Here is a 15357-nt window from a genome sequence, read left to right as displayed (position 1 = left end):
CCGCATCTTCCTGATCCCACCAAACACAGAGCATTGTCTTCTTTCCGAAGCGATTTGGTCTTGCAGTCGATGTTGATGGTTTACCTGGATCAACCCAGGATTTTGTGCATTTGGGATTCTCAAAATAAATCCACTTTTCATCACTAGTCACAATTCATTGCAAAAAAGACTTTCTTTCGTGCCGTTGAAGCAACATTTTACTGATGACTTTTCAGTTTTCCATTTGTCTTTCGTTCAGTTGATGTGGCACCCATTTTCCTTCCTTTAAAATCTTTCCCATTGCTTGTAAATGATCAGAAATTGTTTGCTGAGCAACGTTTAATCTTTCTGCAAGTTGTTTTTGAGTTTGACACGCATCTTCATCCAATAATGCTTGTAATTGTTGGTCTTCAAACTTTTTTTCAGTTGACCTGGACATTCTTTGTCTTTCAAATCAAAATCATCACTTTTAAAGTGTTTAAACCAGCGTTCACAAGTATCTTGAGATGGAGCATGTTCACCATAAGCTTCCCGAAGTACACGATAACTTTTTCTTCAAAATAAAGTAATGAATCAAAACTTCCCGCAAATGCTCTTTTTTTTGGCATGAAATTCGACATTTTTAAGCGTAAAAATATCTATGATGTTAACACTTTCAGCAAATTTGACATATGAAGTTTTGAAGCTTGCTGTTAATACAACAAAATAGCATACATATCAAATCACATATATATCAACATATGTGTAACTCCATCTATTGGAAAAAATCCGCATTATTAACTGGTACATCTAGAATGCACAACCTAGACCACCATGTGCTTGAGCTGGAGCATGCTAAGCTGGGGCAACAGGACACAATATGGTGAACACATCGCCCAAGGCCAGGGCACCGCGGGCATTGCTCCTACCTCAAGGATTAGGGTCCTTATTGGATCAGTAGTGGGCAGCCTCAAAAGGTTTTCAGCAGGGGAATGACATAATCAGATCTGTATTTGAATAAGACTGTGCTTTCTGACTGCTGTGAATTTCCTGATAAAATGATTTAGAAATAGTCTTAAGTAAATTGTGTCTCTAAAAGTCTATAATACACTGGAAGGACAAAACACATACTCAATTCTTTTGCCTTTTATAGAAACAGATACTTTGTTTGATGACCTTGCTACTCAAAAGGGGGTCCAGGGACCAACAGCAGCAGGAGCAGCACAACCCGGGAGCTTGTTAGCAATGCAGAATCTCAGGCCCACCTATTGGGTCAGAACCTTTCATTTTAACCAGCTCCCCCAGGTGGTCTGTTTGTGCGTACTTGAAAGTCAAGAATCCCAAGCTTCATTCATAACATGCCTCTCACGACTCAAACGATCAGGAAAATATTAACTATAGCATAAGAGAATTTGAATTGATTTATTCATTTTACATCAATCACCGCTTGGTAGGGATAGCAGCCCTTTAGCAAGAATTTTCTGCTGCTCTGTTTCTTGATTATTTTTAGGCATTTTGTTATAAGTTTGAAAGTACAAAATGTACCATCAAAATGATCCATTTTAGAGGTTCCTGATACCTCCCATGAATTGCGCAACGTGCGATTTGGTAAATGTTCTGTGGCTCTACCTGCATGCTGCATGGTGTGGTGGGTGAAAGAAGTCTCTGGAAGCCAGCGGTCTGGTTTGCATCTTTCTGTGCCACTTAAGAGCTATGTGACTTAGTTAACTGACTTAAGTTCTATGTGTCTCAGATTCCTCATCTGTGAAATGGAAATGACCACTGTACCTACTACACAGAATTGTGAGGATTCAGTGAGTGAACACATTTAAGGCACTTAGAAACAATGTCTGGAACATGTTAAATATTATGTATTTGCTAGTTTGTTGTTATTATATTACAACTGCACATTACAAGAAGCCAAGAAGTTTTCACTGGAAATCATTCTTGGGGCCATGGGCAAAGGAAAGAATGTTAGTCACACTTCATTCAAATGTCACTAACAGGAAAAGGCCACCTGCTAACAATTGGGAAATTTGCCAAATATTTGTTCCTTTGATGCCACATGTAAGAAACTGCTTAAGCCATGTGGCCTCAGTGAGGCAATTACCAAAACAATTGCCCTGGGTTTTTAAAGTCAGTAATCCACAATAGTGTCTTACAATTTTAAAGTCTTCTATAAACATTTGTAGTTAAGAGATTTTCTCTTTAAATTTAAGGGGGCCCAATTTAAAAATGAAACCAACATTTACCTTCTCATGCCAACTGAACTGTAGCCAACGAATGTTATAAACCACCTACCACGTGAAATCAGTTTATTTTTATCAAGTTTTAGCAGTGTAAGCGTTCCCTCAAAATACTGCATTTACACATGGAATTATTATCCATGGCAAAAACATGATTCTACTTCCTAGGAGCTGCAGCCTATGAAGCATATATTATAAATTAAAATTTCACAATTCATTTATTTAATTTGGCAATTTTCTGATCCTCAGTGAAGTTGCACCTCATATTACAAGATAGTCTTTCCATAAATGTTCTGCTCTTTCTTTTAAAATAAATAGAAATTCTGATAAATCACTTTCATAGAGCCATTCCAAAAGCTACAGATATCACTTTAACTAAAAGATAAAACCCATGTTTTCATCTTTATTGTATGGTTGTCTATCAAAAAATTTTTGTACCTAACAGAATTTAATAACTGTTTAGTGAATGAAGAGGACCTTGTTTTAAAATATGTATAATAAAAATCTGCTTAAATCTCTTTATTCTTATTCATGAACCAATTTAACACAAAGTTAAATTTTATCACTTAGACTGAAAAGACACTATTTATAAAGAAAAACTCTCCCATAAAAAAAGAAAGCTGATAATTAGGTTGCTTGAAGCACCAAATTCAGCATATTTTATTCTAAAATTTTGCTTTCCTAAAAATATGATTAAACTTCTAAATTACCAAATGGTGTTCTGAAATACTCTGAGACTTCTAAACAAATGAAAGAAAATTTCTGAAAATTTTCACAAACTCATTTTTATTACATAATAATTTCCATCTTTGTCTGGTTAACAGGATTCCATGAGTATATTGTTTCTAACTTAAAGTGACAAGGCTTCCACTAGAACTTAATAAGTCAGTCAATCAATTGATTAGCAAATTCTGTCACTTCATCCTTTTAGTATTTAAAGTAGCTAATGAATTCAATACAAGACAATACCAGAGCAGCTATGTAACCCTAATCAAACACCCAATAGAATTTGTTAAAAATGATGGGTATTTGAGCAGATTGGGTAAATACACATGTGTACCCTCTAAGAACCAAACTGAAGGTGGTATTATATGGTACCTTTGACAACTGAAGTCTCTCATACATACCAGAAAGTGGATCTAATACTTTTGATAAGTAAATGTGGAATTTATTTGTAGGAAAACATGGTTAAATATTCATAACTACAATCATTCTTCCTCTACTTAGTGGCTATATCAGTATAATGTAAAGGTTTGATCTCAATTGATTTTCTAGGCCATTCTATATAACTCTATCAATAGGAGGCCATTTTTCTTCTGGGACCAGGCCCACGAGTCTCAACAATTCTCTTAGAGTAACTCTCCAGCGGTGTCAGAGACTATCCATGTCACGTAGCCACCTTGTTTCATAGTTTATGTCCTAACTGATCACTGACTGGACTTTCCCTATAAAAAGCACTGTTCTAGTTTGAGGAAGAATATAAAAATCTCTGCGTGGACCTGACTTTCCACCTGGAAAGACCAGTTAAATACACATGTATCAGAGTGTCCTGGTTGATCCAACCTGAGAGCAGACAGATTGCAGTTATTCCTGATACTCCTCACCCACTCCAGGATTTAATATGTGTAAGTATTTGTATAGGAAGGGCAGGGGGCAGAAAGCGCTGGCTTGGTTCAAAATCCAGGTCTATCCACCATTTATCTATCAGCTGTCTGTGTCTCTGGGCAAGTAACATTATCTTAATCTCTAATGCCATTATTTTTAACAATAGTATATACTTTATAAGGTTACTAGAGGCCCAGTGCACGAATTTGTGCTTGGGTGGGGGCCAGCCGGCCTGCCCTGATTGGGGCTAATCAGGCCGGGCAGGCTGCGGGGGGGAGGGAGGAGGGAGGGAGGAAGGATTCGGGAGGTTGGCCGGCCATCCCCACCTCCAATGGGGGTGGGAATCAAGGGCAGGGACGACCAGGGGAGGGACCCAGGTGGTTGGTGGGCTGGCCCCGCACCCTGGTCGAACTCTGGTGGAACTCCGGTCGAGGGGACAATTTGCATATTACCCTTTTATTATATAGGAATGATAAGAATCAAATTAGATAACAAATGTAAAGTGCTTAGCACAGTGCCTGACACCTAAACAAGTCAACAATAAATGTTGGCTACTTGGGGAAGCACCTGTCTTCCCTTTGAAAGAGTGGAATTACAGCTGAAGCCAAAGAGATGGCTTCCAAGTGAACCTGGGAGATGTAAGCCCCAAACAGTATTGCTTGGGGTTCAAAGGGAATAAGGTCTGATTCAGGTCATTTCCAAACTTGTGCGTGAAAAACAGTGAAGCTTGAGATGCTGTGGTGACACAGACACCACAAATTTTAAGGATTTGAGAGCACCATGGGAGAAGCAATATCCTCACAAGGGCTCAGCAGTGAGGCACCTCCCCTAAGTGGCTTCTGGGAAGCAAACATCAAGATGGGTGGGAGAGAAAAACATCGGAAACTGGTCCTGAGCAGATCTGCGAAACCAAAAAATTCCCGGAAATGATTAGAGTGATTTGGACAGGGGAATGTTAGACCTCATTTCTGTACCTGGTGACATTTGCCTCACTCATATACAAGTAGACTAAGAATATAAGACAGAATGTGCTAAGAGCAAATAAGAAGCGAAGGTAATGGATACTGTGAAGTGCAAAGAAGAGATCAGTGTGAACTGTAGCCTTAAAAAGTCTGGAACATCAGCTGGTCCTTGCAGACTGGTGGAAACCAAGTCATCTATGGTGAGTCAATTAGGAAACATGGGTGAGCCATTTGTACAGGGAACATGTGCCTGGGTCTTTGGGACAATGGCTGAAGTGTGTGTGTGTGTGGGTGGGTGGGTGTGTGTGTGTGTATGAGAGAGAGAAAGAGAGAGAGAGAGAGAGAGAGAGAGAGAGAGAGAGAGAGAGAACGAGAACAAGAAAATAGTGGGAAACAAGGTTAGAAAACTAGGGTTGGATCACTTCTGAATGGCTGAAGGACATGGATTTGGTCCTAGTGTTGGGGAACTAGAGAAAAAAACTATTTTGATTTGGGAAACCGAAAGTGAAACTAGTGATTGATAAAATCAATCTGGCCTCGTGTGATATAGAAGGAGAAATGTGTAGGGATATGTGAAAATGGTTAGAAAACTCTTCACAGGTGTAGCAGGAGAGCAGTAGGATATAATGTTAGATTGGCATAATATTACTAACCATTTTCTAAAATAGTACTTACAGAGGGAAAAAAATCTAATTAAGAGAAATATGGTCTTCGGTTACTCCTCAATTTCCATTCATAATTTTCCCATGATTATGTCTCCATGCCCTAATGGATATGGCTTAAGCAACAGCTTGCTTGTTTATAAGTTACACTAGAGGCTGGGTGCACGAAATTCGTTCATGGAGGGGGTTCCTCAGCCTGGCCTGCACCCTCTCCAATCTGGGACATCCCTCTTGCAATCAGGGACGACTGGCTCCTAACCACTCACCTGCCAGCCTGCCAGATAGCCCCTAGCCCCTCTGCCTGCTGGCTTGATCACCCCTACCTTGCCCCCCTGCCAGCCTGATCGCCCCTACCTTGCCCCCTGCCTGCCTGATCACCCCTAACCTTTCTGCCTGCCTGCCTGATCGCCCCTAACTGCCTCTGCCTGCCTGCATGATTGCCCCTAATTGCCTTCCCCTGCCGGCCTGGTTGCCCTCAACTGCCCTACCCTGCCAGCCTGATCACCCCTAACTGCCTCTGCCTTGGCTGCCACCACCATGGCTTTGTCTGTAAGGACGTCGGATGTCTGGAAGATGGCTGGTTGACCTGGTCTAATTAGCATATAACCCTTTTATTAGTATAGATAGATTATATAGGATAGGATTGCTTAAATGGGCGGGGGGGGGGGGAGCCTTTTTCAGCAGGAGGAGATGCTCTTCGCAGACAAAAACACATAATGCCTATATCTGGACTGATAGCCAGCCATATGCACTATACTGCCAAACCGGTCATTAAAAAATTGAATCACTTTCTTACACCTTACACCAAATAGCTGTTTCCCTTAAAAACCCTCCTCAGCCCCCACCTTAGGTTCTGCCTTCACAGTTCACCCAGATTTGGTTCTGATTGGTCGGTTGCTATGCCAGTCAAAAGCTCCGCCTCATAAGCAGCCATTGGCTCCTCACAATTCACCCAGATTTGGTTCTGATTGGTCGGTTTCTATGCCAGTGAGCGTCAAAAACTCCACCTCCTAGGCAGTCATTGGCTCCTTGCAATTCACCCAGATTTGGTTCTGATTGGTCGGTTTCTATGCCAGTAAGCATCTCCAGGCCTATCTTGGGACCTGATCATAGAGGCGGGGCTGATCAGCAGCTGCACAAGGCTGCTGGTGAGCAGCTGAACTGCTGACCTCTGGGAGAGAGAGAGAGGCTTGGCTGTGGGTGAGGGAGAGGGAAGCTGGGTCTGATCACCCTGCTTCTCTCTCCTGGCCTTGCCATCAGCTGCTGCCATTGCTGATCAGCCCCGCCTCTCTCTCCAAGAGGTCAGCAGTTCAGCCCGTTCGCCTGCTGCGTGCACAGCCTGGCGAACGGTCGAGCCTCCAGTTGTTATGGATGTTACGACCCTGGTTCTTTTTATATATAGATAAGCACTCTTCAAGACCACTGAAATTTCTAGTGTGGTTCTAATGTAATTTCTCTCTCTCCCTCTCTCTCTTAGGTCTCATTGAGACTTCTGTTTTGAACATATAACTGTGTTCTATAATTTACTTAGGCATTTTAAACCCCAGATATTGATACATTTATATACTTCTATATAATGGTAGTTTTGACAGAATAGTATTATATAAAAATATTGTTTTCTTTCATTTAGACTCCCTGAAAAAAATCTTTCCAGAGGTTGATAAAGCAATTCAATATTTTGCCTGCTGCTAACCCCACTGACTGTTGATACAGTGCAATTGGTTTACATCCCTCTGCCAACATTCAAGTATGAAAAACATTTTCATTCAACTCAAACAATGACTGGGTTTTTTGAGGACATTTTCATAATTACAAATACTCACTTGAGCTCTTCAGCAAGATTTTCAGCAAAAACCCATCCTGATGCAGTAGAGTTTCCAGAAGCAGGTTCCAATTACAACCTGGCTGGGCGAACAGCAGTTTCAATTGACCCTCAGTTGTCAGTTGTCCAGCTGATGGAGTCCTTTCAAATGCAAGATAAAGATGGAGTAATGAAGTTAATTTATCTATGAAATTAATAGCCTTAAAGTACAGATGTAATGCTAACTCCCTTAAATGTCAATTCCTCCAAGATTACTCGGAAAATGCTTTCATGCTTGCTTACTTTAGGGTTGCTCAGGGAAGGAATACATTTAATCTCAACTAGCTAAAAGCAAATTAACATTTGGTAGCCTGCCAAATTTAAAACTGATACAAAATCACCATGCCTATATTCCACAGAATTATATCTGTTTTAGTTTCATGAAGCAAATAAAAATCATTTGTGCATTTATTTAGAATGCATTTATTTGTTCATATACCAACTATATGAGTGCCTACTAGGTGCTATTAACTCCTTTCATTATTCATGGCAAGAAGTTCCCATGGGTTTTGACTGCTTTGTAATTTGTCGTGATTGCTGATAAAACTAAAGGAATTCAAAGTTTCTGTCAAGGGTCAACCATAATCTAATTATTTAATATGTAAAGACTTAAATCAGCATGCAATTATCAGAACCACTCTAACAATAACACTGCTACCAACTTGGGTAATTGTTTCATCAAAGAGAAATAATTCCAAGGCAAATAAGCTTCTATTTGGGAAATTATCATCAGTGTTGGACAGAAAATCAAAGTCAGGCCTACCATATCACCACGTTCATTTATTAATGGATCTGCAGGAGATAAGAAAGTAAAGTAGAAACTGAAAACTGATAACATAATTTATGTTTTCCTTCTAAAATCTTAAAGTTTAGATTGGCTAAAGGTCACAACATCTAAAATCAGCTTACAACCACAACAACGAAAAGGCAGGAAATGATCAAACTCAATCTGGTTGCAGCCATAAGGACTGTGGGAATAGGGTGGCATTGGGAAGAAAAGGTGTGATTGGGCAATGTGAGCATGTGAGTGAAAGGACCTAACTTCACAGTGGAAAAAAGATAGAACAAAGGGTATTGCTAAGAGAAACAATTTATGGGATCATTTCAACATGAAATTTACAGAGTGGTGAATGGTGAACCATCCAGTTATCAACATAGTCTAAACCATTAGTTTATGTGCCTGGGAACTGGACCAGCAGTGTGAGCATTACCTGTGAAACTGTAAAAATGCAAATTCCCAGGCCTCGTCCCATCTGAATTCTGGAGATGGGTTCCAGAAATGTGTGCTTTAACCAACCCTCTGCAGGAGATTCTGATGTATGCTAAGATTTGAGAACCACTGTGATAAGAGGTGCTTTCTGGTGCAAGTTTGTAAAGATAGACCCACCTGGCATCACCTTTCCTGACTCTGAGCCTTTGTGCCCATTCGGGTCCACTGTGGCTGCCAGCCCTGCAATAATCCTTTACTTAACTCTACCCATCTTTCAATCTACAGCAGAAATGTTGCTTTCTCTGTAAAGTCTTCACTAAACATTTCTCTCCACAGTGGTCTATCTCACTGTGAATTATAGCACTTATGACAAATATACACATTTTAACTCTTTATTATTTAATCAAGTAAAACTTTTCTCTCTACCAGATTCAAGTCTTGTGAGGACACAAGAATTTGTTTTCTAGCTCCAAATCTACTAGTGAACCTAGCTGATTGAAAAGAAGGCTCATAAATGGCAAAGCAACTTTTTTTGATGCTTTGCCAAAAAGCTGGTTTAAGCGACAGTGAGAGGACCCAAAGATAAAAATGAAGAAGTTTCAGAGCACCTACTCTTTGGCTTGGCTTGGCATTTGGATCATTACACAACCTTATGATGCGCAAAATCCTTCAGCCTGTATCTGAACTTTGGGCCAACTCGCACGTCCCATGTGAGATTCGGTAAACACCACTGGAAACCGGGAAACTCCTTGGACAATTGGTGGGGCAATGTTAGCTATGGAAACGCCTGCTCTGGGTGGGCGGGGAAGAGAGCAGCGGGGAGTTATTTACTTAACTCTGATGCAGAGGAACCAAGTCCACCAGTTCTGGTGCTCTGAATTACCGGGGTGTTCCCCAATGGGTCTGCCTCTTGCAATAGTTCAAATATGGTACTAAGGGAAGGATCCACTAGGAGAGTCCTTCAGACAGAAACACTGAAGCAGATCCTTACAATCACTGTCCCTATTTCTCTACTAAATCCCAAGTGCTAACTTCTGGAAACTTGCTTGGGGTTCAGTAGATGTTGGTTGTAAGTGATGTATTAAAATGGACTTAGTTTTTGAACATTTCCTACACATTTTATTTGAGTTGAGTGCTGACTTAAGAATACATTTAATGAATTGAAAGATCCAGTTTAATGAAGTGTAGAAAGGGTGTAGGGGGTCTTTGAGAGACCATCTGAAGACAGAGATTGGAGCTAGATCATAGAGGGCCTCATTTGTGGGCATTTGGGACCCACTGAAGAGTTTAAGGCAGATGAGTTTCCTGATCTGACTGCAGTGTGAAGAATAGATTAGAGGGGTTTGTGTTTATGCTCAGCCCTTTAAACATGTAATAAAGCAAAATAATTTGAGTGTAATTTCATTCCACTGTATTTGAATACCTGGTTATAAATAAAACCTCTCATTTGGCAGATGGGAAGCTGTTTGTTGAAAAGTACCTTAATTCTGGGATCTTTCAACTTATCACAGATTTTTGAAATGTACAGTAAAATGACTCACTATGAGAAAAAATAAAATATTACAAAGATTCCTCAATCTCCAAGCTCTGAGTAATAAATGCGTTGAGGAGTCTGTGTTGGGCATATGGAGAAGCATATGTTCCCTCATCCTTTGAGCTGGTGGAGCTGTGAAAGTGAGATTAGCCTCACCAAAAAATGACAGAAAGAGGAATTTTATATATATTTATATATGTATCAAATGTGTACATGCTGAATTTTACTATAATACAAAGAAGAGGACAAAAATGTATAAATCCACTGAAATGTATAAATCTTGTATTGGGAGACAGGATGAATTTATGACTGGGTTATATTAGACTTATACTCTAATAAGTACAACATTTCTAGGGAATGAATTGACCTAAAGAATTTTTTAAATCCAGGTAGTAAGCAGTGATATAATAATGAGATTCAATCATTATTGGTTTATGAAACTAACAAATTACTTTTATAGAAGCATCAAGGAAAATCTTAGCTGTCTTCAGGTGTGTTTACTTTACTTGTAATTTCTGCAATTTAAAAATATGTATTCATACTGCAATAGAAAGGTTTTAAAAATCTTAGTTCTCTTAGTGCACACTAGCCTGAGTTCTCACTGCAAGATGAGAAGCCTTACTGCTCAGATCACATGACCATGGGATTCATTGATCCTACCATATATATGTATCACACAGAAGCTGCCAAACTAGTAGAACCTTGGAATGCACTCTGAAATGCACAGCTTGGGGATGGCATCCTGTGGTATTAGGGCACTCTGCTTTCGGATTTGATATTTACTTTGAACCATAAGTCATTATGTGATATTATGTTCCCAATAGATAAACTGCCAGGGAGCCAACACGTGAAAATAGAAGGGGCAACTCTCACCAGTGCTCCTGCTGATCCACTTGGGGAATGTGTGTAAGCCCTGTGGGTATTGCAGGAGTGGAGGTCCTGGTTCTGTGGTGGTCCTCTATCAGGGGAACATTAATGATTCCACTACACTTAAGTTATAGTTGCCATTCAGGCATTGTTGGCTTCCCATGCCAGCAGTCTATGGGGGCAAAGAAAGGAGTTACTATATGGGCAAGGGTGATTAACCTTAATTATCATGAGAAGCTAGATTAACCCTAATTATCATGACAAGCTATCATAAGGTGATTAGGAAGGAGTATGTCTGTAATTCAAGGGATTCTCCCTTTTGCTTTCATGACTGGTAATCACCATAACTAGGTGACTGAAGTAACTACATTCTGATAGGTAAGGTCTCAGTGACTCCACTGGGCAACAACGCAAATTAGCCGATGGTAAAGGGAAGTTGAAATAAGAGGTAGAGGATTGTAATAATGAATATCACTTTCAAATCCTGAAATTATTGCAGCAGGGGATACTCTAGCTTGTCCCACTAACTCTACCGTAATAATTTTTTAAAAGAAATTTTGACCAGCCATCACTGAGAAGAATCAATGATAGGACTGAATGAACTCAACATGGGGAATGGGTGGATTTCCATGGTGCAAGGGAGAGACCAAAGCAGAGGTCAATTTCCCCACATTCTCTTGCCTTGACTACTACAGACACTGGCCTGACTTCTGACTATAAGAACCTGTATTTCTCTACCTTCCAGGAAAACAGGCTGGAAGAACCAGCAAATTAACACCCCAGGGAAACTCTCAACCAAAAACATATGAAAATTGCTGTATAAGTATCTCAGCATCCTTGCTCCTTTGGTGGGATGACTCTGAGATGTGAATTTCCCACTGGTTTCAAGAATTTCCCCAGAAGGTTTAAGTTCTGGTTACTCCTTGGTAGTTGGCTTGATTATACTAATCTTCCTTTCCTCTCTCCCTTTGTCTCATTTACTCACTCCCCTTCCAGTGTTTTCTCCACTTAGAAGATAAATTACTGTCTCTTAAATCCGTGTGTCAGTGTCCGTTTCTTGGGGAAATCCACATGAGTGGAGACACTTAGTATTCATCTTACTTAATCCTTGTTTCAGGATTTTTGAGAAACGAGTTCAAGTTCATTTGGCTAATAAATGTGGCTGCTGGACTTTGAACCCAGGTCTTTCTGACTTTAAAACCTATGCTCATTCCACTACTCCAGGTTTCTGTCCATTCAACCTGGTTGTTATTTGATGGGTCAGTTGTATTTTCCAGCATTGAGGATGTTTGGCTCTATTTCATCTTCTGATTGAAGATACCATGCTTTTGACCCAAAATCAAGTTTGTGGTCTCAAGGCTTATTCCCAAATTGGAGACATATTATTCAAGGTATCTAGGGACTGATTTCAACCAGATGGTTCCTGTCAGGGATTACTGGGCCAAATTTATACCAGAGACCATAAGTTACATGATTCAGAGAACAAAGGCAAGGGCATAACTAAAGATAAACTAAGAGTAAAAGCCCTAAAGTGGGAAAATAAAAGTGGAGGAGAAGCCCCGGAATTACTATTACTACTCTTGGCTTTCCAAAACTAATTCTTTAGAATCTTTCTAGGGAAATAAGTAAAGACAGATCTCTAAAGCAAATTTGTCATCTTTTTTTCAAGAAAATAGCTTTAGTACCCAAGAAAAAAGTTAATGGGGGGAAAACCCAAAATATTTTATCACTTTAACCAAGATTGTGTAAATTATATGTGGTTATAGCATTGGAAATGTTTGAATATATTTTAATCTCTATAATGGGTATAGCCAAGTCTCTCTGAGCTTTATAATTAAATATGACTCAATAAACAGAAATTAAACAGAAAATCGCTTGAATGTTTATACAGAGGATCTGACTTGATTTTAAATACTTTGTTTAACCCTTTGCACTCGCTTGCTTTTTTCTCGATTCCTGTATTCTAATGCTAACAGTGTCGAGTCACACTCGACATCCGAGTGCAAAAGGTTATTAATAAGGTAGACTGACACTCAAAGAGTCTCTTTTTTTTTTCAGAGTTGGTTGTATCTACACTATCTGGTGTACAACTTAGAGGGTAGGCATTCAACTTATGAGACCTAGGGTATTTCCTGGTTTTAGCAAATTAACCTTTTTCACTTGAGATGACCCCATTTCCCCCAAATCACCCAAAGATATTAGTACTTAAAAGTCATAGCCCTAGCTCCATACTTTAATGTTATACAAGTTAGCATATCCTATTTCTAAAAATCCAATTTTAATTTTTAAAATAATATTACATTTCAGGTATCAGTTTTGAACTCTGTCTGAAGGCTAATCTAGCATCTGAGACCCTGGACACTAATGAATACCTCAGCCTCTCCTTGTGAGGAGCAGAGTTATTTGGTAGAGCTTTTAACTATTATTGGTCCCTATCTACTGGTAATTAATAGCCTGTTACAGGGAGATCAAGAAAGATCTCTCCTTGCCCTAGCTGGTTTGGCTTAGTGGCTAGAGCATCAGCCTGCAGACTGAAGGGTCCTGGGTTTGATTCCCATCAAGGGCACATGCCTGGGTTTCGGGCTTGACCCCCGCTGGGGGATGTGTAGGAGGCAGCCCATCAGTGATTCTCTCTCATCATTGATGTTTCCACCTCTCCCTTCCTCTCTGAAATCATATATATATATATATATATATATATATATATATATATATATGAAAGATCTCTCCTGGCATCACACTTGGGATAAGTGCAGAGAGCCCATGAGAAAGCAGTTCAATATTTTTTACACTTTATCACATTTGTAGTGGGTCCTTTAGACATGTTTAGATAATTGGTAAAATCTGCAACTTCCTGAAACATGCAGCTCTTCACTAAAACAATATACTGATTGATTGTTTAGTAAGTACCTATGTGATGAGTGCCATGTAGGCACATTAGTTCACTTAATCCTCACGACTTTGCCATGAGAGTATTTTAGAAGTTAAAGAAATAAGATGTTTCAAGATGCAAGAAGTACATGATGATATCGCTTGCTGTTTTCAAATAGATCAGCAAGATTGTATTGTATTTATGTTTCAACTTCCTCACCAAAATATAAAATTTCATATAGTACATGAAAACTAAAACTCACAGAGGTTAACTCACTTTCCAAGACTACAAAACTATGCATCTACAAACCACATCTGTTTCACGGGAAAACCTATAGTTGTCTTCTATTATCTCATTGCTGGTTCCTTTGCTGTGTCCTTATTTACATAAAACCTCTAAACCATAATAGAAAAAAGATATGAATACATATAAACCTTAGGATATCCAGGGGCATTCAGTACCTCGTTCATTTGACATATTCACTTCTTTTAATAACTGCTCTATAAGCACGTGACTTTCTCTCTGAAAACCTTTCAAAGATCCAGCTGCTTGTCCATCCACAGTCAGGAACAGCCACTTAAGAGGTTTGGTGTTAAAAAGCTCTCATTACTTCTCCCCTGCCTGTTGGCTCCATGTCAAAGCTTGGCACCTCATCAGACTGTAAGCTCTCTAAGCTCTCTTCCTCAGTCCTGGGGAACAGCTGTCAGCAGCAGCTGGGAGAGCAAAGCTCTTTTTTCATCCTCCTCCCAGATGTTCTCTCTTCAGGATACTAGAAGCCACCTCCTCAATAAGACCATGCTTCCCATGACTGAGCTTTACCACTCAGATCAAATGTGTGAAAATAGCTAAATGTACCAATTAATATGGTAATCTATAATAAAAGCATAATATGCAAATTGACCAACGGCCTAACAGCAGAACGACTGCCGGGATGACCACACTATGGCACGCACTGGCGCCAGGCCAGCCAAGGGGGATGCGATGCAATTGGTTGGGGGGCCGCCATCGCCCCCTGATTGCCCCACAGAGGGAGGCCCAGACCACTGGCCGGGGGTGGGGTGGGAGGGTGGTTGATGGGGGGGCTTTGCGATTGCCCAAAAAGGGAGGCCCAGGCCAGCCTCTATGGGTGATTGATCAGGGGGCTCTGCAGAACCGGGGAACCGGGGGGGGGGGGGGGGTGTGTGGCAGTGGATGCGGGCAGCACCAGGCCAAGGTGAGTGCGGGTGGGGGTGGGGCTGCGATGGCCCCAGCAGCTGGGGCTGCAAAGGCCTACCCTTGCACGAATGTTGTGCATTGGACCTCTAGTATCTAATAAAATACTGCTTTGAACACATTTATTCCTTCATTCATTCATTCCTCAACTAATATTTATTGGGCAATTTCTATGTGGTAGGCCATGGAGACAGAATGGTAAGCAAAAACCAGTCTCTATTTTTATGGGATTTAGAGAAGAATACATATATAATTTAAATGATCATACAAATATACATAAAATTACAGCTATGAAAACTCAGTGTAGGAAAAGCAAAAGGTGCTATTAGAAGATGTAGTAAAGTTGAACCATAAAAAAAGACTGTACA

At 40.2% G+C, this 15357-nt stretch overlaps 1 protein-coding gene across 1 annotated transcript in view; it reads right to left on the bottom strand.

Annotated features, from left to right (window-relative positions):
- KIAA0825 (KIAA0825 ortholog) overlaps positions 1-15357 on the bottom strand; it is a 353187-nt gene that overhangs the window by 207565 nt on the left and 130265 nt on the right. Inside the window, exon 14 of the mRNA XM_028139797.2 lies at positions 7257-7396. Within this exon, the coding sequence (XP_027995598.2) occupies positions 7257-7396 (140 nt within the window). The remainder of the gene's footprint in view (positions 1-7256; positions 7397-15357) is intronic.

Source organism: Eptesicus fuscus, chromosome 4, assembly GCF_027574615.1.
Source record: "Eptesicus fuscus isolate TK198812 chromosome 4, DD_ASM_mEF_20220401, whole genome shotgun sequence".
Classification (NCBI taxonomy): Eukaryota; Metazoa; Chordata; class Mammalia; order Chiroptera; family Vespertilionidae; genus Eptesicus; species Eptesicus fuscus.
This window is presented reverse-complemented; position numbering and strand designations above follow the sequence as displayed.